This window comes from Somniosus microcephalus, chromosome 27, assembly GCF_052327205.1.
Source record: "Somniosus microcephalus isolate GS21.2 chromosome 27, FLI_Smic_1.0, whole genome shotgun sequence".
NCBI lineage: Eukaryota > Metazoa > Chordata > Chondrichthyes > Squaliformes > Somniosidae > Somniosus > Somniosus microcephalus.
The window spans coordinates 44,681,314-44,706,779 of NC_141013.1; the positions used below are offsets into that span (position 1 = coordinate 44,681,314).

The window sequence follows — 25,466 nt, forward strand, 5'->3', positions numbered from 1 at the left end:
CCTGGCATGCCTGGCTGATGCAGCCAGTGTGGCACCAGTTAGTGCCCGTGTTGCCCTGGTCTGTGACCGCATAAGACCAGCCAGTGACTGGACGGCACGACGGAGCACTTGGGTACTCGCCGACTGTGCTGCCCCGAATTCCTCCACACTTTGAGCCAGTGACTGTATGGAGTCAGGCATCCGTGCCACTACCCCCATGAGCTCCGTGTGCCAGCGCTCCGAGTCGACGGCCATTTCCTCTAGGAGGCGCACCTCCTCTGCGCTGACCGTCGCAGGACTGGAGGCCGCACTCACCCTCTGGGGAGAAGGCCGCCGAGCTTCCCCACCCCTCCCCCGTTGCTGCAGGCCGCTGGGCCCAGGAACTTGACTCTCCTCCGACCCTTCCCCCTGGCTCCCCTCCAGGGAAGCCGTGTCCCCTACATCGCCATGGGCTGTCGCGGCTGAGGGTGCCACTGATGGGCCGGCTACCTCTTCCTCCTCCTCTTCCGAGGGGCTGTCACTGGCAGCTTGAGGGCCCGCCTCCTCACCTGGCGATTCACCATCTGAAAGCAGGAAGGCACAAGAGTAGCTTTACAGTGAGGACAGGGCGTCAGCGAGGGAGGCATGAGTGGTGCCATTCACCGCATTGGTCGGACAGTGGCAAAGGATGTTGATCTGATGCGCAAGTGGAACGAGAGAGGTCCAAAAGGTGATGTCCTTACCATTGGTGCCCAGAACAGGGTCGGCATCTCCAGTGGCAACGGGGCCAATCACACGGACTCCCATAATGCGCTCCACGCGCTGGTCTAGGTCGGTGAGCTCTTGGTGCTGAGGTCGGCCTCCCCCGGTCGCAATCCGGCTACGCTTGTTGTTAGCCAGCTTGGCCTGCAAGAGAAAGGACGGCCTCTAAGTACGGTGTGTAGCCCTGATCTTGTCTGCACTGCCTCCCATGGTCGAATAGCTTGGACAGTGTGTAAAGTGCAGAATGTGCAATTGATGTTCATGCCAGTCCCATAGCTGCTGGATGAGGGCTGGCCATTAGGGCTTTCAGGTCCCTTTGTCCATAATGTGAGGTGCACATGCAAGGATGAGGAGGACACTGGAAAGGGTACTTACCCTGACAATCCGAGTGAGGTCGTTGAACTTTTTCCTGCATTGTACAGGATTCCTGGCAACCACACTGTTGGATGTCACCCTGTTGGAGACCTCCCTCCAGGCTTTGCGGTAGACGCTGGGCACCGGCTTCTTGCCACTGTCAGGAAACAAAACATGGCGTCTTCGCTCCACTGCGCTAACCAGCAGCCTCAGGTCACCTTCGCTAAAGCGCAGCGCTCTCTCCCGGGCCTTCTGCATCGTCCTGGCCGGTAAACAGTTGCAGCAGCAGTGCTCAGGCCTAGGTGGAGGGCTGCAGTGTCCAGGGCGTGGCAGCCAAACAAATCGACCCTTCCCCCTTTAAGAGATGGCCGGCGCCAGCGTGTCTGCCGTCAATGAAGAAATCACTGCACCTGCGCCCGGCCTCGGCGGTATCACTCAGCACCGCCGGCTTAGCGCCTAAAGATAGTCGTGCATCGCCAGTTTTAGCGCTGCAGCAACCTCTTAGGGCGATGCTACTGAATATCGGCGAAGTGGCCTCGGCTTTGCGCCGGGCGCAAACTTTAGCGGCCGCACGACTTTACCGCCCCAAAAGTGGCTATACTGAATTTCTAGGCCTGTGTGTCTCATTTCCGCATGACAAACTAATAGAAAGAAACACAAAAAAAACAGTCATTAACATAACTGGCTCTCACAACCTGGAGACAATGTCCAAAACATTTACAAAAATTTGACCACGAACCTCGGCCTTTAATAAAATAATGAAAAACATTTTGCCACACCTCCTACTTTTTGCCCTTCAAGGGTGATCTCCTTCCCTTGCGAAATTCCCCCCTTCCCACCCTGCAGCTCCTCCGTAATGGGACCCCAGTGGCTGGAGCAAGGCTAGGGGAAGGCTGCTGATTGTCACAAACTGAGACTGCAGATGTCCTTGAAGGACAGCCTGGCCCAGCTCTGGGCCTGGAGGGCCCGGCTGCTGACTGCACCAACTCTGCATGGGCGGCAGCAGTCTGTCCTACAGGTGGTGGCAACTGCAGTGGAGAAGTGCCAGTGGTGGCAGCAGGAATGCTGTCATCTTGAGAGAGGACAGCAACTCCCTGCTCGACCGACACACTGGCACTCCCACGGGGCAGCACTTCAGCATCCGGAGCAATCTGATGGAGCACAGATTGCTGGCCTGCTGCGGCGCGGTGAGAACCCCGGGGAAATGTGCCCGATCCAGTGAGGGTGGCAGCAGTCAGTGCTCGCGTGGCCTCAATCTGCGTCTGCATGAGACCAGCCACTGACTGCATTGCAGCACTAAGCATTTGCATGGCAGCCGCCTGTGCTACTGCGAAGTGCTCCACACTCCTTACCAGTGATTCAATGGATTCAGGCACCCTTGCCACTGCAGCCATGAGCTCAGTGTGCCTGTGCTCCGCCTGGGCGCTCATTTCAACGAGGACCCGCTCCTCCTCTGCGTCCAGTGCAGCAGGACTTGAAGCCATACTCTCCCTCTGGGTCGAAGGCCCCCGAGTTTCCCTACCCCCATCGCGTTGCTGCAGCCCGCTGGGTCCTGGAGCTTCACCCTCATCAGACCATTCCCCCCTGCTCCCCTCCAGGGAAGGCGTGTCCCCAGTATGGACATGGACTGCCTCGGTAGAGGGTGGCGCTGACGGTCCGGCTTCCTCTTCCTCCTCGCCTTCAGCTTCACTCTCACTGGCAGCTTGAGGGCCCGTCTCCTCACCTGGTAAATCACCATCTGAAAGCAGGGAGGTACAAGAGTGGCTCTAGCGTGAGGACAGGGTGGCAGCAAGGGAGGCATGAGTGCAGCGATTTAGTGATTTGGATTGAAAGTGTCAAAGGCTGGCGTTGTGAGGAACAAATGGAAGGAGGACAAAAAGGTGATGACCTTACCATTGCTGTCCAGAACGGGGTCGGCGTCTCCAGTGGCGACGGGACCGATCACCCGGCTTGCCACAATCCTGTGGACACGCTCCTCAAGATCGCTGAGGGGTTGAAGCTGAGGCCGCCCTCCACTGGTCCATTGCTGCTGTCTCCTATTATGAGACAGCTTGGCCTGCAAGAAAAAGGAAAGCATCTGAGTAAATATGCAGCCATGGTCTTGTCTGAAATGCCTCCCATGGTTGAATAGCCCTTACTGTATGCAGCCATGGTCTTGCCTGAAATGCCTCCCATGGTTGGATAGCCCTTACTGTATGCAGCCATGGTCTTGCCTGAAGTGCCTCCCATAGTTGAATAGCCCTTACTGTATGCAGCCATGGTCTTGCCTGAAGTGCCTCCCATAGTTAAATAGCCCTTACTGTATGCAAAGTGTGGAATGCGCATGTGTGTTTGATGAAAGGGCCATAGGTGTTGGATGAGTATTGGACATTGGGGCCTTTAACACCCTCTGGCCATAAAGTGAGGTTGAGATGGAGGGATGGAGAGGTTTTGAAAAAAAGACACTCACCCTGACGACCCGAGTGAGGTCGTTGAACTTTTTCCTACATTGGATATAGGTCCTAGGCACCATGCTGCTTGAGGAGACTCTCTGAGCCACCTCCCTCCACAATCTTCTGTACTCGCGTGGCAAAGGCCTCCTGTCTCTCTCTGGGTACAGAATAGATCTTCCGTGCTCCACCGCGCCAACCAGAGCCTCCAAGGCCCGTTCGCAGAAGCGCTGTGCTCGCTCCCTGGCCCTCTCCATAGTGTTTGGCTGCTAGATTTAGCCACAGGTCTGCCCAGGCCGAGATTCAAGGCTCCAATGAGCAGGGTGTGGCTGCAGAGCAAGATCGACCCTCCCCTTTAAGAACTGACCGACGCCAGTGTGTCTGTGTTCAATCGCTAACTGACAGCACCTGCACTGCGCCCGCCCTCGGAGGTAGCGCCTCGCTCCTCGGCCTTAGCACCTTAAGACAGGTGTGTAGCGCCTGATTTAGCGCTCCAATCACCTCCAGGGGTGATAAAAGCCAAGTTTGCTGTCGGAGGCGATAATTAGCACCAGGCGCTAAACTTTGCGCTCCGCCAATAATGGCGCCCCATATGGGGCGATACCAAATTTTTCCCCCAAGAAGTTTGATATCATCCAGGACAAAGCAGCCCGCTTGATTGGCACCCTATCCACCACATTAAACATTCACTCCCTCCACCACCGGCGTACCGTGGCTGCAGTGTGTACCATCCACAAGATGCACTGCAGCAACTCGCCAAGGCTTCTTCGGCAGCACCTCCCAAACCCGCGACCTCTTCCACCTAGAAGGACAAGGGCAGCAGGTGCATGGGAACACCACCACCTCCAAGTTCCCCTCCAAGTCACACACCATCCTGACTTGGAAGTATATCGGCCGTTCCTTCATCGTCGCTGGGTCAAAATCCTGGAACTCCCTCCCTAACAGCACTGTGGGAGCACCTTCACCACACGGACTGCAGCGGTTCAAGAAGGGGGCTCACCACCACCGTCTCCAGGACAACTAGGGATGGGCAATAAATGCTGGCCTTGCCAGCGACGCCCACGTCCCATAAACGAATAAAAAAAAGTTAATTGCTAATAAGGAATAAACAGTTCACAGAGCTTCTTGCACAATATATCCTTGAAATTCTTTATTAAAAAAAACGCTAACTTTTATGTGTTTAATTTCTGATGAACACTTGGCAATGTGTTTCTCAAAACATATGGTCAAGAAGATCGATGGGAATGCCGACAGAAAGACATTTTCTCAATAACTGCATTGCGAACATCCCAGTTACCCAGCCCCATATTCTTCAGCAGCTTGGAGTGAAACCCATTAACGCGCACTCCGTGGATTTACAGTTTTAAGATGATTCTAATTCCAAGGCAGTGCAAGTTCCTACTGATGTTACCACTGATTCATTATTTAAGGGCAATCAGTGTAAACATGCCAGACTTATTAATTGTGGGAGCTTTGCTCGAATTCAAACCTGATGCGTTGATAATGACCTCATTAATAAAGCTCTCAAACTAACAGTGCAATTTCCCAGAGAGCTGAGAGACCGGTGAACGTTGCCTTCTAACAGTGCAATTTCCCAGAGAGCTGAGAGACCGGTGAACGTTGCCTTCTAACAGTGCAATTTCCCAGAGAGCTGAGAGACCGGTGAACGTTGCCTTCTAACAGTGCAATTTCCCAGCGAGCTCAGAGACTGGTGAACGTTGCCTTCTAACAGTGCAATTTCCCAGAGAGCTCAGAGACCGGTGCACGTTGCCTTCTAACAGTGCAATTTCCCAGAGAGCTGAGAGACCGGTGAACGTTGCCTTCTAACAGTGCAATTTCCCAGAGAGCTCAGAGACCGGTGAACGTTGCCTTCTAACAGACTCTTGTTGTTTCATATAATAGGTGCTGCTATTCCACGATCAAAGTTACGGCATCCACTATGAGTACACAATCTCGGTGAACAACTCCATTGAAGGGAAAAGCGAGGTGCGAAAACAGATGGAGCCTCTTTACTTGTGGACAAACACTGGCTGGGGGGACTGCAGTGTACAGTGTGGAGGAGGTACAGTCAATAACTAGCTGCCATTTAGTGTTTATCACGGACAGGCAAAGGGTATCAGAGACACTCCCAGATTTCAGATGTATTCATATAACACCGTTAGCTTTGCTTCACAACAACCGCAACCTGCCTTAATATAGCGCCTTTACCGTAGCAATATGACGCAAGATGCATCAAAGGGGTGTGAGGATAAAAGGGACACTGGGCCGAAGGAGAGATTATGAATGGTGACTTGGCCAACGAAGAGGAGGGAGGTGGAGGGGTTGAGGGAGGGAATTCCAGAGCGTGGGATTTAGGCGGTTAAAGTCAAGGCCGCCAATGGTGGGGTGAAGGGAGATACACAAGAGGAAGGGAAAGTTTGGGATGAGCTGTGGGCTGGGGAAGGTTACTGAGATAGGGAGGGGTGAGATCATGGAGGGATTTGAAAACAAGGATGAGAATTTTAAATATGACGCATTGGGGAATCGGGAGAAAAGGTAGGTCAGCAAAGACAGGAGTGATGGGCGAACGGGACTTGTTGTAATAGAGGACACGGGCAGCAGAGTTTTGGATGAGCTGAAGTTTACGGAGGGTGGAGGTGGGCCCGGAGAGCATTCGAACATTCGAGTGGAAGTGGCCAAAGGCATGGATGAGGGTTTGAGAGACAGATGACCTGAGACAGGGGCATAGGTGGGTGACGTTATGGAGTTGAAAGCAGGCAGTCTTGGTGGTGGTGAGGTTAAGGGGTTGGAAAGGGGTTGGCAGCTCAGGTTCAAACAGGGTGCTGAGATTGTGACCAGTCAGAGTCAACCTAGGACAGTGGCCAGGGAGGGAGATGGAGTCGGTTGCTGGGAATGGAGTTTTATGGTGGGGGCCCAAGACAATGGCTTCAGTCTTCCCAATGTCGAATTAAAGGACGTTGTGCCTCATCCAGGACTGGATGTCTGATAACTCAGAGGTAGTGAAAGCGGTAGAGCGAAACATGGATTGTTTAGAATTCAGATGCTTAGTGATGTCTTAAGAGTCGACCACATTGGTGTGGGACTGGAGTCACATATAGGCCAGACCGGGTAAGGACAGCAGATTTCCTTCCCTAAAGGACATTAGTGAACCAGATGGGTTTTTACGACAATCCGATAGTTTCATGGTCAGCGAGAAAGCGAGCGAGGCTCCCCTACAGTCAGAAAATAGAGAAAGGCAGGAACCAAATGTCAGTCACTGGCGAAGATCGGATTATGCTTTAACAAATAAGAATCTGTCCTTTTCTGACAACAAATTTCAGAGTTAAATGTGAAAGGGCGGATTTCACAAAATCGCACTTGTGGTGAGTGTTAAGTCTGTGTGTTATAATGAGAATTACTACACAGACCACAAGAGTAACTTTTAACAGGTCTTTACTAGTCGAAGGTCAGAGCGGAACTGCCCAATAAATCATTACACAGCACTTATATACCGGTGTGGTCACCACCGGTATCACAGTATACAGCAGCCAAGATAAAGTAGTGCAACTCTTAAAATAGTTCTCTTAAAGGTGGAACGGTTACATACACCACAATCCTCCCTTTTTAGCTTAACAGTATATATTCCCCATTAACATAACATAATAACACATATACACAACTTCATGTACAACAGTTCACAGATTCAGTCTCTCTGGAGGCTTCCTGACTCGGTCCGGATAACGCCTCGGTGGTGTAGTAGTTTTCGGTGGTGTAGTAGGTTCTTTTGGCAAGGTCGATTCGGCTTGAATGCCAGTGTCGGGTTCATCTGATTCCAGTATCACCGGACCGGAGGTAGATACTATGGGTATCTCTGCTTCATCATTAGGCGTATAGAGTTGTGGAGTAGGTTGTCCCTTTTCAGATGACTCTATGATCTGGTCAACATGGCGCCTTATTATGCTTTCACCAATGTCCACGGTATACATCAGCGGCCCTAGTCGTGTGCAAATAGTTCCAGGCTGCCATTTCTCGGTACGGTAGTCCCGGGCCAAAACTTGTTGACCTATCTGGAAGGTTCTAGTTGGCCTTTCATTCATGCCTTGAAATTGCCGGTTCTCTAAGTCCCTTCTGATGTTTGGCTTGATCAAATCCAGCCGGCATCTTAGTTTTCTATTGAAAAACATCATGGCGGGAGTTTGGTTTGTGACCGCATGTGTTGCATTCCTGTACGCCAACAAGAAGTTATCCACCTTATGTTGTAGATTTATGTCTTCATTACCCATGGCCTTTATGGCCTTCTTGAAGGTCTGGACAAACCTTTCAGCTAATCCATTGGTGGCGGGATGGTATGGGGCGGACGTGTAGTGCTTAACCCCATTGTTTTTTAAGAACTTCCTGAATTCTTCGGACACGAATTGCGGTCCATTATCAGAACAGATCTGTTCCGGCAGCCCATTCCTGGCAAATATGGTCCTTAATACTGTGATGGTTTTTTCCGTGGTGGTGGAGGACATCTTTATTACCTCCGGCCACTTGGAGTGTGCATCCACCGCGATTAAGAACATTGAGTCCATAAATGGACCAGCAAAGTCGATATGTACCCTTTGCCATGGAGATGAGGGCCACTCCCATGGATGTAGAGGGGCTTGTGGTGGGGCGTTTTGGACCTTCTGGCATCCTAGACAGCTCTTGGTCATTTCTTCGATGTCTCCATCGATACCTGGCCACCACACAAACGCTCTGGCTAGGTTCTTCATTTTCACTCCACCCAGATGCCCCTCGTGAAGCTCCTTTAGCACTTTACTCTGGAGTTTGGGTGGAATCACCACTCTGGAACCACACATCAAGGTTCCTCGGCACACTGACAGCTGTTCTCTTCTTTGCGAGAATGCTGGCAACAGTGGTTCGCCATGTGCTGGCCATCCCTTCACCATTAAATCGTAGACTCGTGAGAGAGTCGGGTCATTTCTCGTTTCTTTTTCAATGGTAGAATTTGTTACTGGTAGACATTCCACTATGGTTGAGTGGAACATCTCCACTGGGTCCACTGTAGGCGCCTCTTCTACCGTTGGCAACGGTAGGCGCGATAAACCGTCAGCATTCCCATGCTGTTTTGATCCTTTGTATTCTATGTCATATTGGTGTGCCCCTAGGAAAAGGGACCACCTCTGTAGCCTTTGCACTGTCATAATGGAAACACCCTTTTTAGGGTTGAATATGGATACCAACGGCTGGTGGTCTGTCAGCAGTGTAAACTTCTGGCCCTGCAGGTAATGATTAAACTTCTTTACTCCCCACACCAGGCTGAGAGCCTCCCTATCTATCTGAGCATAGTTGCGCTCAGCAGAGGTCAATGATCTGGATGCAAATGCTACTGGCCTTTCCGAGCCATTTGGCCACTTGTGTGAGAGTACTGCTCCAATACCGTAAGGAGAAGCATCACAAGCTAAACGAATAGGTAGTGTTGGGTTGAAGTGAGCCAACACTTCCTCTGAGGTGATCAATGCCTTGCTTTTGCGAAAGGCCTTCTTACAGTCCTCGCTCCACTTCCATGGTACTTCTTTCTGCAAAAGAGCATTCAGCGGGTGCAGCACCGTGGATAGATTTGGCAGAAACTTATGGTAATAGTTAATCAACCCTAGGAACGACCTCAACTAGGATACATTTTCCGGAGCGGGAGCCTTCACAACAGCTTCAATCTTGTCCGGTGACTTGTGCAGCCCCTCCTGGTCAATGACATGACCACAGTACGAGATCCGTTTCTGAAAGAACTCACATTTCTGGCGATTAACTCGAAGGCCATATTCCTTCAACCTGGTGAGCACCAGTTTCAAATTTGCAAGGTGTTCCTCATCGTCATCTCCTGTAATCAGGATATCGTCCAAGTAACATTGAGTGCTTGGAATTCCCTGTAATACCTGCTCCATGGCCCTCTGCCAAATTGCTGGAGCCGAAGCCACTCCAAAAACCAGTCTATTATATCGATACAAGCCTCTGTGCGTGTTGATTGTGAGATACTGGCGCGACTCTTCCTCAACTTCCATCTGTAAGTACGCTTGCGCCAGGTCTATCTTGGTGAAGCGTTTCCCGCCAGACAATGAAGCAAAGATATCCTCAATCCGCGGAAGCGGATATTGCACCGTGTGAAGCACCGGATTAACTGTGATCTTGAAGTCTCCACAGATGCGGACCTTCCCCGGTTCCCCTGGCTTGTTGCTCGATGAACGCTTCATGACGGGAACAATGGGCGTGGCCCACTCACTCCAGTCCACTTTAGACAGTACTCCTGAACGTTCTAGCCCTTCCAGCTCAGCTTCCACAGCAGGTCGTATCGCATAAGGTACGAAGGCTTTGAAAAATTTTGGGTTTGCATGTTCTGCAATCTTGATTTTTGCCTTAATTCCTCTCAGTGTTCCCAGTCCGTTAGAACACCTCTTTAGCCTCATCCAATATTCTGGACAATCGTTCAGGTTTGACATCTTTTTTCTCGGAATCTACCGTTATTGCGTTTAGGGAGTGCCAGTCCATTTTTATTTTCCTGATCCACTCCGGTCCCAGAAGTGGTGGACCTCCCTCAGGTAGTACATATATGTCCATTCCTTGGTGTTCTTTGCCCTTGTGTACCACCTTGACTTTTATCTTTCCGATGGGGTATACTCTTTGCCCCGTGTATGTCTGCAATACTATCTTCGTATCCCGTAGGGGAATATGTTTGAATAACCTTTTGTAATCTTGCTTATTCATGACCGTCAACGCCGATCCGGTGTCCAATTCCATCTTCATTTGGACTCCTGCTATCTGCAGTGTGACCCAGATAGTTTGTCGGTCAGCTTCCTTACTCACATTGTGAATTCTCAGACTACCCAGTTCCTTGCTGTTGGAGTCTGAATCCGAATTCTGTTCATCCGAACTCTTCTCAGCCACCTTATGTACCTTTCTGCACTTTTCCTGCGGTGACTTTTTGTTGCTGGTCTTCTTTCCTGACCGACATACTTTAGCTATGTGACCAAGCTTGCCACATTTTCTACATTCCTGGTTTTTAAACCAGCATTGGTTCTGATCGTGTGTTGTCTTCCCACAACGATAACATTTCGTTGTACCCGAAGCCATTTGATCTACGCTGAGTACTGCTGCCTTCAGCTGCATTTCCGCAGTGCCTCTCGCTGCGGCTTCGTGCGATGCTGCAATAGAGACAGCCTTATCAAATGTAAGATCATTCTCTTCAAGCAGCCGCTTTTGTGTTCCTTCTTTCGACAATCACACACGAATTTGTCTCTCAGTGCCTCTGTCAGGCTTTCCCCAAACTGGCAGTATTTCGCTAGCTTACGCAGTTCAATTAAATACTCCGCGTTGCTTTCCTCTTTCAGTTGCGTTCTCGCATAAAATTTAAATCGTTCCGCTAACATCAGCGGTGTGGGGTTCAAATGATTTTTCAGGACAGCAACAATTTTAGCGAAAGTCTGATCCGCCGGTTTAGCTGGTGATAGAAGATGCTTCAATAGCCCGTATGTCTTTGCACCCATTGAGTTTAGTAAGGTTAGTGCTTTATCTCCATCTGATATTTTATTTGCCTTACAATATATCTCTATGCGTTCTACATACGTGGCCCAATCTTCAACATCGGGATCGAAATCGTTGATGTTACCACGCTTAGGCATCTTCGCAACCTTCTTGAGAAACAAAAATAAATTTGTCTTTTATTTTTTTTTTCCAAAATGGCGGTTTCCCGCGCTTGTCTTCTTCCCCCGCCTACGAAAATGGCAGCTTCCCGCGTTTGCCTTTCTCCCCCGCTGGCTGTAATGGCGATTGCCGTATTGCTGCGTTCGCCCTCCCCAGCGGTTTTCAAATCGTGCCTCCCAGCCCCTCTTGCAGTCCGGTCCTTTCCTCCGGCTGCGGCTGAGTTCTCCGCGGTTTTTAAAAAAAAAAAATTTCCGCGCCTTATGCTGACCCGGTCGCTGCGCCTCGCGGCCTCGGTAGCTGCCCGGCCTTTTTCCCCGGTCGCGGTCGAGCTCTCTCTCGACGCTGTTGCGTCTCCCAGCCCGCTTGCAGCCCGGTCTTTTACACCGGCTGCGTTTGCATTCACCGCGGCTCCCGTGCCTTACGCTGCCCCAGTCTCAGCGCCTCTGGCCCCGACTTCTGTTCGGCTCTTTTCCCCGGCCGTGGTCGAGTTCGCCGCCCTTATATCCTCCGTTTTTCCCTCCCCTACTTCACAGCCAACGTGGCCGACTTGCTGCTCGTCGCTGATCGGCTTACCCACCACCGTGATAGAAGGGATGATCACTGTCTGTTGCTGCTGGAAGGCTTCGTGTCAGAATTCTTCCTTTGCTCTGCAGACCCGAGTCTTTTCTCAGCAGAATGATGAGGGCGGATGCCTCCTCTCAACACCCATCAACTGCCTTGGATGTATCTCTGCCGCAGGGTAAGATCGTACTCGTCGCCACTGTTAAGTCTGTGTGTTATAATGAGAATTACTACACAGACCACAAGAGTAACTTTTAACAGGTCTTTACTAGTCGAAGGTCAGAGCGGAACTGCCCAATAAATCATTACACAGCACTTATATACCGGTGTGGTCACCTGTATTACAGTATACAGCAGCCAAGATAAAGTAGTGCAACTCTTAAAATAGTTCTCTTAAAGGTGGAACGGTTACATACACCACAGTGAGAAGCCTCATTAGTCGGGAGCGTGTCCCAGAACATCGCAGACTCGTTCCACACCTGCTCACCGCGGGTGTAAAATCCACCTTTTAAATGTGTAAATTATTCATTAATGCTTGAAGGGAAAATTGATTGAAATTGCTCGCAGGAATGAGTATAATGGGTGTAACTAGTCCATGCTGGTGTTTATGCTCCACCCGAGCATCCTCCCATCCAACCTTCCTCAACTAAATCTATCAGCGGAACCCTCTATTCCCTTCTCCCTCATATGTTTATCTAGCCTCCCCTTAAATGTATCGATACTATTCACCTCAGCCACTCCCTGTGGCATCGAGTACCACATTCTCACCACTCTCTGGGTGAAGGAGTTTCTCCTGAATTCCCTATTGGATTTCTTGGTCACTATCTTATATGGATGGCCTGTAGGTTTGCTCTTCCCCACACACTCTCTGGCCGCGAATTTGCCAGCACTCAGTGGGCGGGTTTGGAGGCGGGTCTGCTGTCAAAATGGCAAAGATTGACAGCGGGTAGGAAACCCGCCATCAACCCGCCTCCACGCGAGTCTCCCAGGTGTCTGGTCTGTCAGCGGAGAACTGACCCGACCAGCGGGGGAGACAATTGAGCTCCAACACCAACATCACCAACCTTCGCCGCCATCACCTGACGCTGCACTGGACACAGGGCATCAGCCCCTGATGACATTGCTGTCCGGGAGGCCAGCGATGGCATCACCATGGCCAGACTTTCTTCACTTGATGCTGTAAACCCTGGCTGCCACATGATGCGCCAGGTTGACACTATCCCACACCAGCACCGTGAAGCATCCCTTTAATGTCCAAGCCATTCCATGTACACACATCACTATAACGGGGTGGGGGGGGGTCAGAAGTTATGTCTGAACAATCACTGGAATTAAGTAAGACACTTCTCAATGTGCGCTCAGATCTGTCCAATAAGGTGCAGCATTGGAAAAATAGGTTTCACTGTATGACAACACATTACCAGAAACTTCACATGGACATTGGCTAAACCTCTCAAGTGCCCACCCTTGTGTGTTGTTAGTTGGTATGCTTGCAGTAGGATGAGGGTGAGTGTGAGGGGTGGCTAGTGAGATGGGGAAATGATAAAGTGGATAGAGAGGGTTGGGTGGCGGTGCAAGGTAAGTTGATGTGAGTGAGGATGTGCAGGAGAAAGGTATGAAAGGTAGAGTGATGAGGATGTGTTCAGTGGCACAGCAGGATGAGGTTGAGTGTGGTTTTGCAGTAACATTTCGTGATCCACTGAGATCATTGAAAGGTTGGTGCCACTGCAGCCAGGGACCACTGACAACATCCCAGCTTGTGTCCTCCTGTGCAATGTGCAACCAGGCTGCGTTGGTGTCCTGGGGAGGTCTCTTCCGCCCTTGGAAGGGAAGTGAACCTCCCTGCGTGCTGTGACTCCCTCCATAAGCATATGGAGGGAGTCCTGGGAGAGCCTGGGTGCAGCCGTGCACCTTTGTACGGTGCTTCTCAGTGTTTGCAGCACCTCAATACTGTCAAACACTGACAGAACAACTGTCAAACTCAATGTGGCTGTGGTCCCAAATGACATCATTAGACCCGCTTCCTGTTAATTGGCTGGGAAGCCTGCAGGGGCGGGCTTAACAAGACCAATCAAGGGAAAATCCCTTTAACAGAGCGGCTGCAGCCAGGATCGTGACTGGAACCCGGAAACCAGCTCTCCCGCCACCCTCCTGACACCAATGATAAAATCACCGTCTCTGTGTCTACTCAAGCAAAGCCTCAACTATTTACAATCTATATTAATGACTTGGATGAAGGGCCCGAGTGTAATGTAGCCAAATTTGCTGATGATACAAAAATAGGTGGGAAAGCAAATTGTGTGGAGGACGCAAAGAATCTCCAGAGTGATATCGACAGGCTCAGTGAGTGGGCAAAAATCTGGCAGATGGAGTTTAATGTGGGAAAATGCGAGGTTATCCACTTTGGTCGGAAAAATAAAAAAGCAAATTATTATTTAAATGGAGAGAGATTACAAAATGCTGAGGTACAGAGGGAGCTGGGTGTACCCGTACATGAATCACAAAAAGTTAGCGTGCAGGTACAGCAAGTAATTAGTAAGGCAAATGGAATGTTGGCCTTTATTGTAAAGGGAATGGAGTATAAAAGTAGGGAAGTCCTGTTACAACTGTACAGGGTGTTGGTGAGACCACACCTGGAGTACTGCGTACAGTTTTGGTCTCTTTATTTAAGGAGGGATATACTTGCATTGGAGGCAGTTCAGAGAAGGTTCACTCGGTTGATTCCGGAGATGAAGGGGTTGACTTATGAAGAAAGGTTGAGCAGGTTGGGCCTATACTCATTGGAGTTTAGAAGAATGAGAGGGGATCTTATTGAAACATATAAGATTCTGAAGGGGCTCGACAGGGTAGATGCAGAGAGGATGTTTCCCCTCGTGGGGGAATCTAGAACTAGGGGGCATAAGTTCAGAATAAGGGGGCACCCTTTTAAATCGGAAATGAGGAGGAATTTCTTCTCTCAGAGGGTCGTAAATCTTTGGAATTCTCTTCCCCAGAGAGCTGTGGAGGCGGAGTCAGTGAATATATTTAAGGTGGAGATAGATAGATTTTTGAACGATAAGGGAGTCGAGGGTTATGGGGAGCGGGCAGGGAAGTGGAGTTGAGGCCAAGATCAGATCAGCCATGATCTTATTGAACGGCGGAGCCGGCTCGAGGGGCCGAATGGCCGACTCCTGCTCCTACGTCTTATGTTCTTACATAATTGTAAAGACCTCTATTAGGTCAACCCTCAGCCTTCTCCCAGCCTGTTCATCCTTTCCTGATAGGTATAACCCCGCAGTTCTGCTATCATTCTTGTAAATCTTTTTTTGCACCCTCTCCAGTGCCTCTATATCCTTTTTTTATAATATAGCGACCAGAATTGTACACAGTACTCCAAGTGTGGTCTAACCAGGGTTCAATACAAGTTTAGCATAACTTCTCTACTTTTCCATTCTATCCCTCTAGAAATAAACCCGAGGGCTTGGTTTGCTATTTAATGGGTTTATTGACTTGCGTCGATACTTTCAGTGATTTGTGTATTTGTACTCCCACATCCCTTTGTTCCTCTACCCCATTTAGATTCTTATTTTCTAAGTAATATGTGACTTCCTTATTTTTCTTACCAAAATGTAATACCTCACACTTTTCTATGTTGAAATTCATTTGCCAATTATATGCCCATTCTGAAAGTTTATTAATGTCTTGTAATTTGTTGCTGTCCTCCTCAGTGTTGTCTATCCCCCTAATTTGGTTTCGTCTGCAAATTTATAAATTGTGTTTTTGATTCCAAAGTCTAAATCATTAATATAAATTGTGAATAACAGTTGTCCCAGCACTGATCCTTGTGGAACATCACTTCTCACCCTCTGTCACTCTGAACAGCGACCTTTTTTAAAATTAATTCCTGGGATGTGGGCGTCGCTGGCAAGGCCAGCATTTATTGCCCATCCCTAATTGCCCTTGAGAAGGTGGTGGTGGTTTATTAATGTCTTCTTGAATATTAAATACATAAGAGCACTCTTAAAAGACCCATGTCACCCCACAGGCCAGATTAATGGAAGCAACTGTGTCTGTCACATTTCCTCTGAAATATATCAGCACCCTGCTCGAACAAAAATGATTCTGTAAACTATTAAAATTAGGCATGTGGCTCCGTGCAGTAGGACAGTGGCAATAAAAAAGAAAGACTTACATTTCTATAGAGCCTTTCGTAATCTCCGGACGTTCTAAAGCGCTTTACAGCCAATTAAGCACTTTTGAAGTGGAGTCACTGTCGTAATGTAGGAAACGTGGCAGCCAAATTGCGCACAGCAAGGTCCCACAAACAGCAATATGATAATGAGCAGATAGAGGATTGGTTAACGGACAGAAAACAGAAGAGTAGGGATAAATGGAAGGATCAGTGTTGGGGCCTCAGCTATTTACAATCTATGTTAATGACCTGGATAAAGGGACCGAGTGAAATGTATCCAAGTTTGCTGACGATACAAAGCTTGGTGGGACAGTAAGCTGTGAGGAGAACACAGAGTCTGCAAAGGGATATAGATAGACTGAGTGAGTGGGCAGTAAGGTGGCAGATGGAGTGTAATGTAGGGAAATGTGAGGTTATTCACTTTGGTAGGAAGAATAGAAAAACAGAATATTTTTTAAATGGTGAGAAACTTTCCAATGTTGGTGTCCAGAGAGATTTGGGTGTCCTCGTGCAAGAAACACAGAAAGCTAGCATGCAGGTACAGCAAGCAATAAGGAAGGCAAATAGCATGTTGGGCTTTATTGCAAGGGGGTTGGAGTATAAGAGTGAGGAAGTCTTGCTACAATTGTACAGGGCCTTGGTGAGACCACACCTGGAGTACTGGGCACAGTTTCGGTCTCCTTATCTAAGGAAGGATATACTTGCCTTGGAGGCGGTGCAACAAAGGTTCACTAGATTGATTCCTGGGATGAGAGGGCTGTCCTATGATGAGAGATTGTGTAGAATGGGCCGATACTCTCTGGAGTTTAGAAGAATGAGGTGATCTCATTGAAACATACAAGATTTTGAAGGGGATTGACAGGGTAGATGCCGAGAGGTTGTTTCCCCTGGCTGGAGTGTCTCGAACTAGCGGGCATAGTCTCAGGATAAGGAGTAGGCCATTTAAGATTGAGATGAGGAAGAATTTCTTCACTCAGAGGGTTGTGAATCTTTGGAATTCTCTGCCCCAGAGGGCTGTGGATGCTGAATCTTGGAGTATATTCAAGGCTGAGATCGATAGATTTTTGGACTCTAGGGGAATCAAGGGATATGGAGATCGGGCGGGAAAGTGGAGTTGAGGTCGATGATCAGCCATGATCTTATTGAATGGCGGAGCAGGCTCGAGGGGCCGTATGACCCACTCTTGCTCTTATTTCTTATGTTCTTAATCTGTTTTTGTTATGTTGGTTGAGGGATAAATATTGGCCAGGACACCGGGGATAACGCCACTGCTCTTTTTCAAAACAGTGCGGTGGGATCTTTTCCATCCACCTGAGTTAATCCACCGGTTTAACGTCTCATTCAAAAGATGGCACCTCCGACAGTGCAGCACTCCCTCAGTACTGCACTGGAGTGTCAGCCTAGATTTTGTGCTCAAGTCTCTGGAGTGGGATGTGAACCCACAAGAGTGGAATTCGTTAGTAGTTGCAAGAGTTGAGAATTTAAATATAGCATTGGGTATTTAGGGCCTGTTCCCCATTCGCCTGTCATTATCCGGAGTTACTGTAAAACAGATCATTTTGGCTTTGGTGGAGTGTGGTAAGTCATGTCAAGGTTAGCCAGTGTGACCTGACGACTCTGGGAATGTCGCCCATTGTACAGTGGGCTTATGGTGTCCATTTCATCTTTGGGAAATGAACACTCAAGGCAGTGTGCCCAGCTCTCTGCTGCAAGAGCTGCCAGGCCACCAGACTTACAGCAATGTGTAAATCAGCATAATAGCAGTGCCACATCCAGGGTACTGCCAACTTGGCAAATTTTGCAAACAGATGTGCGAAATTGTAATGCTTTCTGCTCTGCGTTTGAGGTCTACAGTTGCTCTCTCAAGTTCAAACTTGGACTTCCCCCCACCCCCACCCCCGTCCCCTGATGCTTTTTGTTTTACAATTACGAGATATATTCTCCATTAAATGCCACTGGTAAAACCAAGCCTGAATAATTAATTTGTGGGGGTTTGTTTTGGTGTGGGATGGAATTTTGTACCCTCCTTTCTATGGAATTCTAGTTCTAAATCAGCTGTGGCCTCTCTATAGCTGCAGCGGCACTGCGTGCGCACACCCTGGTCTGAATGCTTCATGTGTGCCGTGTGCAGTGATTGTGATGTCCGTATCATCCGGATTAATCCTGGAATGCACAGCCTGAAGGGTGGTGGAAGCAGATTCAATAATAACCTTCAAAAAGCAATTGGATAAATATTTGATGGGGAAAGGGCAGGGAATTGGGACTAGTTGGATAACTCCTTCAAGGAGCCGGCACGGGCATGTTGGGCCGAATAGCCTTTTCTGATGTATCATTCTGTGCTATATAGAAATGCACACAGTGTCCATAATAAAACAGGGGAACTGGAGGTAATACTACGTTGCGAGGAACCAGATATAGTCGGGATTACTGAGACATGGCTACAGCAAAATTAGGACTGGGAATTAAACATTGCAGGGTTTAACATATTTGGAAAAGATAGTGAGGGAGAAACGGAAGTTGGAGTACCTGTACTTATTCGAGATAACATACTGGCAGTAGAAAAAAGTGACGCAGCCATCAGTAAGAGAGAAATAGAATCCATGTGGATAGAGATAAAAGATAATAAAGGATCAATCGCATTAATGGGGTAGTCTACAGACCACCTAATAGTGGAAGGGAGTTGGAGGAAGAAATATGCAAACAAATTAAGCAACTGAGTAAAAAATAAATAATAATAACATGGGGGATTTCAACTAGCCCGACATTAATTGGCCAGAAGAGGTAGGTAAAGGGCTAGGGAATAGAGTTCCTACAATGTGTACAGGACTCCTTTCTAACCTGGTATTGTAAGAAGCCCAACAAGGGAGGATTCACTATTGGATCTAGCAATGGGGAATGAACCAAAGATGAAAAGAGAAGCAAAAGTAGGGGAACATCTAGGCAATAGTGACCATAGTATAATACAGTTTAGGATAATAATTCAGAAGGACATAAGTATGATGAAGGCCAGGGTAATAGACTAGAGAAAAGCTGTTTTTAAGGGGCTGAGAATAGAACTTGGGAAAATAAAATGGACAACAATATTGGCAAACAATGATGTAGAACCACAATGGGAAACATTTAAAACGGTGTTCAACAGAGTCCAGGAAAAATATGTTGCGCTATAAAACAAGAACAAAGTAAACACTAATGAGATGCCATGGATAATTAAAGACATAACGGAAAAATTGAGGGTAAGGAGAGAGGCATACATTAAGCACATGGACAGCAGGGGAGAGCATGACTACGGAGAATACGAAGAGAGCAGGAGAGAAGTAAAAAAAACAATTGGGAAGGTAAAGAGGAACTATGAAATTAAATTATCAAGGAACATAAATCAAAATAGTAAAATATTCTGCAGGTACATATATAAAAAAAGGAATGTTGGGATGGGAATAGGGACGGTCAGGATAAAAATCACAGGCAGCGTAACTAAATGGCAGGAATATTAAATAATTACTTTGCTTCAGTATTTACCAGGGAGATGGCTCAACTGGACATGACATTGGAAGATGAGGTTAGAAATGAAAAAACCACATTTAAAATAAAAAGTGAAAAAACATTAAATAAACTAATCAAACTCAAAGAGGGTAAAACCCCTGGTCCGGATGGATTACAACCATGCATTTTAAAAGAATCCAGGGAAGAGATAGCAGAGGCACTATTGCACATATTTAATCATTCGTTAGAAAAAGGTTAGAACCAGATGATTGGCAGATAGTTAACGTTATACCTAAATTTAAGGAGGGAGATAGAACATGTCCTGGGAACTATTGACCAGTCAGCTTAACATCAGTAGTAGGAAAAATAATGGAAAAACATAATAATGAATAGTCAGCATGGATTTCAAAAGGGAAAGTCTTGCTTGACCAACCTCATTGAATTCTTTGAAGAACAGAGAGAGTAGACAAGGGTAATGTAGTAGATATAATATATCTAGATTTCCTAAAGGCCTTCGATAAGGTACCACGTGATAGATGAATGAATATAGTCAGAACATGCGGAGTCGGGACAAGTAGCAGAATGGATGGCTGGCTGGCTGAAAGACAGAAAGCAGAGAGTAGAGGTAAATACTAGAGGTAAATAATGTGTAAATACACATAAATACTGTGACTACAAGAACAGGTCAGAGGCTGGGTATTCTGTGGTGAGTGTCTCACCTCCTGACTCCCCAAAGCCTTTCCACCATCTACAAGGCACAAGTCAGGGGTGTGATGGAATACTCTCCACTTCCCTGAATGAGTGCAACTGCAACAACACTCAAGAAGCTCACAACATCCAGGACAAAGCAGCCCGCTTGATTGGTACCCCATCCACCACCTTAAACATTCACTCCCTCCACCACCAGCGTACCATGGCTGCAGTGTGTACCATCGACAAGATGTACTGCAGCAACTCGCCAAGGCTTCTTCGGCAGCACCTCCCAAACCCACTACCTCTTCCACCTAGAAGGACAAGGGCAGCAGGCACATGGGAACACCACCACCTCCAGGTTCCCCTCCAAATCACACACCATCCTGACTTAGAAGTATATGGCTGATCCTTCATCGTCGCTGGGTCAAAATCCTGGAACTCCCTCACAACACTGTGGGAGTACCTTCACCACACGGTCTGCAGCGGTTCAAGAAGGCAGCTCACCACCACCTTCTCAAGGGCAATTAGGGATGGCCAATAAATGCTGGCCTTGCCAGCAACGCCCACATCCCAGGAATTAATTTAAAAAGAGGTAGCTGTTCAGAGTGGCAGAAGGTGGGAAGTGGGGTCCCGCAAGGATCAGTGCTGGGACAACTGTTATTCACAATTTATATTAATGATTTAGACTTTGGAATCAAAAACACAATTTATAAATTTGCAGACAAAACCAAATTAGGAGGGATAGACAACACTGAGGAGGACAGCAACAAATTACAAGACATTAATAAACTTTCAGAATGGGCATATAATTGGCAAATGAATTTCAACATAGAAAAGTGTGAGGTATTACATTTTGGTAAGAAAAATAAGGAGGTCACATATTACTTAGAAAATAAGAATCTAAATAGGGTAGAGGAACACAGGGATCTCGGAGTACAAATACACAAATTACTAAAAGTAGCGATGCAGGTAAATATGGCCATTAAATAGCAAACCAAACACTAGGGTTTATTTTTAGAAAGATAAAATTGAAAAGTAGAGAAGTTATGCTGAACTTGTATCGAACCTTGGTTAGACCACACTTGGAGTACTGTGTACACTTCTGATCACCATAATATAAAATGGATTTTGAGGCACTGGAGAGGGTGCAAAAAAGATTTACAAGGATGATACCAGAACTGCGAGGTTATACCGATCAGGAAAGGATGAACAGGCTGGGTCTCTTTTCTCTTCAAAAGGGAAGGCTAATAGAAGTCTTTAAAATTATGAAAGGTTTTGATAGAGTGGATACAGAGAGAATGTTTCCACCTGTGGGGAAGAGCATAACTAGAGGCCATCAATATAAGATAGTCACCAAGAAATCCAATAGGGAATTCAGAAAAAACTTCTTTACCCAGAGAGTGGTGAGAATGTGGAACAGGGAGTGGTCGAGGCGAGTAGTATCGATGCATTTAAGGGAAAGCTAGATAAGCTTATGAGGGAGGAAGGAATAGAGGGTTATGCTGATAGAGTTAGATGGGAGGAGGCTTGAGATGGGACGACAGTACTTAACGTGCAGACGCACGTGACTGAAACATAGAGAGCTCGCAATCTGTAGGAGCAGCTCGCTGCTAAGATGCAGCATTAGATGTACAAGGTTACATTTTACAAATATGTGATCTCAGCATGGAGCTTCACATGCCGTGAGCACACCTCAGGAAACCATCTCCATACCCCCGTAGAATCAACGGAAAATCGCAACAGCATGAAATTCCATACAATGGATACCAGCTTGCCTGTAACTCCATTCTGATTTTATAATTCGGTGCAGTTCACCAGGCCAAGCGGGACCTTCTGCTGCAGCCTGCCTGAGGCCCACAGTTGCATTGCAATATGCCAGTGTCAGGCTGGGACTTTTTAACAAATGACATGAGGCTCAGTCTAAGGATTGAAATGAGATGTTATGAACAATTTATAATATTTCCCAGCGCCTGAGGCCACGTCAAGTAGATTGAAACTGTGGAATAAATCAATTCACAGGTTTGAAAGCACCAAACACTTCTGAAAGGTGCAAGGCCCTTTAATTCCCTGGCTTTAGAGACAGGCCTAAGGGCAACTTCTGATGAATTTCCACTGTGGTCGTGGCGCCAATCTCCCTCTGAACCAGCGGCAATGTGCGGTTTGGAAGTTGCCCAATGAAGAGGTGCCAACTGATTGACCACCGTGCATGCGCAACCTAATTGCATCACGGTGTCACCAAAAATCCCGTACTTCCTTCAGCATGTTACATCGTGACCTCGTCAGGGAGCTTTCTGAATTCCCTTGCGGGTCATCCTGCCGCCACTGAGTTAGACCAGCGACCGGCACCAAGACCCAGTATAACTACATCCTCCTGGATGGTCCGCCAACAAAATTCAATTCATTGGGCCGCTAGCAGCAGGAGGACTGGGCTGCAGGAGCTGAGCCAGTGCCTGAAGGGCAACACAAGAACAGCTTTAGAGATCGGATGGAAAAGCCTAGTGTTTGTGCAGCCCTAGGTCAAACCTTGGTCAGCAGGATGGTTCCCTACATTCAGACTGCAGTATCCTTATTTTTTTTTCTCTTCCTACTATGTTCCTTGTTTTCAGGTGAGCGCAAAACGATTGTCCGTTGCACCAAGATTGTCAATAAGACGTTGGCAGTGGTGAATGACAGCGACTGTCAACACCTGGCTCGTCCGGATCCGCAGGTCAGGAAGTGCAATATACATCCATGCCAGTCACGGTAAGAACCTCTGTCATGTGCAAGAACCGTTCACATGTACACAATTACCTTGGGCACTGATTCCTCCAGCTAACGGGTACCGCCCTGGTGCTTTGCAAAGAAATCTTGCATTTATATAGTGCCAGAAATGGGCCAAGTGCTTCACACACAATTTTTTGTTGGGATGTAGTGACTGCTGTTATGTAGGTGAATGTGGCGCGGCAAAGTACAATGAGATAAATGATCGGTTAATCTGATTTTGATGGTGTTGGTTGGAGCAGGAATGTTGCTCTTTCAGTAGTGCTGTGGGATCTTTAACATCCGCCTGAACCATCAGAACAATCCGTTTAAACGCTTCATCCAAAAGACGGCACCTCCGACAATGCAGCACTCCCTCGGCACTGCACTGTGGTGTCAGCCTGGATTATGGGCTCAAGCTTTAGTGTCGCAAAGCTCAACTCGGTAAGGAAGCACAATCTGACAGAAATTAGTTTCAGATATTTAAAAATTTGTCCATCTTTAATCTAGGATCAGCTGTACAAATGTATGTGTGTAAAGTTTTACCAAAAAATAAATGGAAGTAAAGATGGAATTAAAATGCAAAGGAATCTGTCTTCCATTTCTATCAATACTCAGTCTTGTTCCCATACTAAATGCGTTTATGAGAATTAACTGCAAAACATTGCTTCTTAAGGGCTAATAAAGGGCAGGAATAAGAACTCCAGCAGAAGATGGATAGAAATGAACATTGAGTACTGGGGTAACTGCCTGACTTCACCCTCCCGATGAGGAGCCTCATTTGCCAAAAGCACATATCAGGAGTTCGTGTGTGTGGTGCTTGTGCCGACATGAGCTCCCAGTGTGTGAGCAGTCGATCTCAGAAAACTACCTCTTGAGCTGGCAGTCTGGTACACACACACACACACCACCCGTGTCCGACTAAATTCCACACACCCCACCACCCCCCCCCCCCCACACCGACTGAGACGAGTGCCTCAATTGCGCCGATCCAGAAATGGACATCTGCCCACAATATTCTGACAGGGCTAGACTGACTGGGTGCAGGGAGGATGTTTCCCCTGGTTGGGGGGGTCTAGAACGAGGGGTCACAGTCTCAGGATACGGGGTAGGACATTTAGGACTGAGATGAGGAGAAATTTCTTCACTCAGAGGCTGGTGAACCTGTGGAATTCTCTACCACAGAAGGCTGTGGAGGCCAAGTCACTTAATATATTTAAGAAGGAGTTAGATAGATTTCTAGACACAAAAGCTATCAAGGGGTACGGGGAGAGAACGGGAATATGGTATTGAGATAGAGGATCAGCCATGATCATATTGAATGGCGGAGCAGGCTCGAATGGCCGACTCCTCCTATTTTTCTATGTTTTTCTAATATGCAAATGCCCCTGACCCCAAGATGTGGGGTGGGATATATCCATGGGGCGTGGGAAGCTCCTCCTCAACTCAGATGTTCCTCCAAAGGCCTTCCAGAGGAATTATGGGGCTCCTGTGTTGTTCAACATGGTCACCAGGTCAGTAATTGGTTCTAAAACTTCATTTCTTGAAGCTGGTGTTCTTCGAAGTTGAAAGCTTTCATTCAAAGGGCCTCAGGAGATTCTCACAGTTGGTAGTCCTGTGTTTAAGGGTGAATTTCCCCCAGTCTCTGTTGCCAATGAGTAGTTTTGCCCACGATTTTCTAGACCACCAGGGACATCGAGTGTCCAGACTTTCAATACTTCCTAGCGGCCAATGAGGCACAAACTTAACTTTACACTCCCCATAATGGGAACACATTTACTTTTATTTTGCCCCATATTTAAGATGTGACTTTAATTCTCCAAACCAAAAATAACAGACGGGTAGAATAATCAGGAGACAAACCAATGCTTTTTCATCAAAGCAACTTCCCTGCTTTCAACACATTTCATCGGAATTTTATTACTCATTCAATATTGTGTTGATAAGCTGATTATAAGATACTTTTCACTGGTTCGTACAGGCAAATTAATGGTAAGTGGCTGCATGGGGGCGCAGGATTTCTTCCTACCTTCATAAAGACTGAAAATAGTTTTTATATATTTCGAGTGCTGTGTGGGAGGAAAAGAAGTGGCAGCAAAAATCAAGTTAAAGCAAAAACCCAGTGTGAAGTCTCAAAACAGAATGGGGCCAAGGGGTCGAGGGGCACAGCGCACAGCCCCCACTTGTTACCCAGACATGATGCGGCAAGAGATGGGACTGAGGTGCAGTTTGGCACTCCGGGGTACCCGCTGACACTATGGGGTACCTGCTGACACTATGGGGTATCCTCTGACACTATGGGGTATCCTCTGACACTATGGGGTACCCGCTGACACTATGGGGTATCCTCTGACACTATGGGGTACCCGCTGACACTATGGGGTACCCGCTGACACTATGGGGTATCCTCTGACACTATGGGGTACCCGCTGACACTATCGGGTACCCGCTGACACTATGGGGTATCCTCTGACACTATGGGGTACCCGCTGACACTATGGGTTACCCGCTGACACTATGGGGTATCCTCTGAAACTATGGGGTATCCTCTGACACTATGGGGTACCCGCTGACACTATGGGGTACCCTCTGACACTATGGGGTACCCTCTGAAACTATGGGGTACCCTCTGACACTATGGGGTATCCTCTGAAACTATG

General features: G+C 47.7%; 1 protein-coding gene across 1 annotated transcript in view; it reads left to right on the forward strand.

Annotated features, from left to right (window-relative positions):
* Nucleotides 1–25,466, forward strand: part of adamts17 (ADAM metallopeptidase with thrombospondin type 1 motif, 17) — an 821,255-nt gene that overhangs the window by 613,590 nt on the left and 182,199 nt on the right. Inside the window, exons 17-18 of the mRNA XM_085968920.1 lie at nucleotides 5,406–5,565; nucleotides 22,674–22,809. Coding sequence (XP_085825046.1) covers nucleotides 5,406–5,565; nucleotides 22,674–22,809 — 296 coding nt within the window. The remainder of the gene's footprint in view (nucleotides 1–5,405; nucleotides 5,566–22,673; nucleotides 22,810–25,466) is intronic.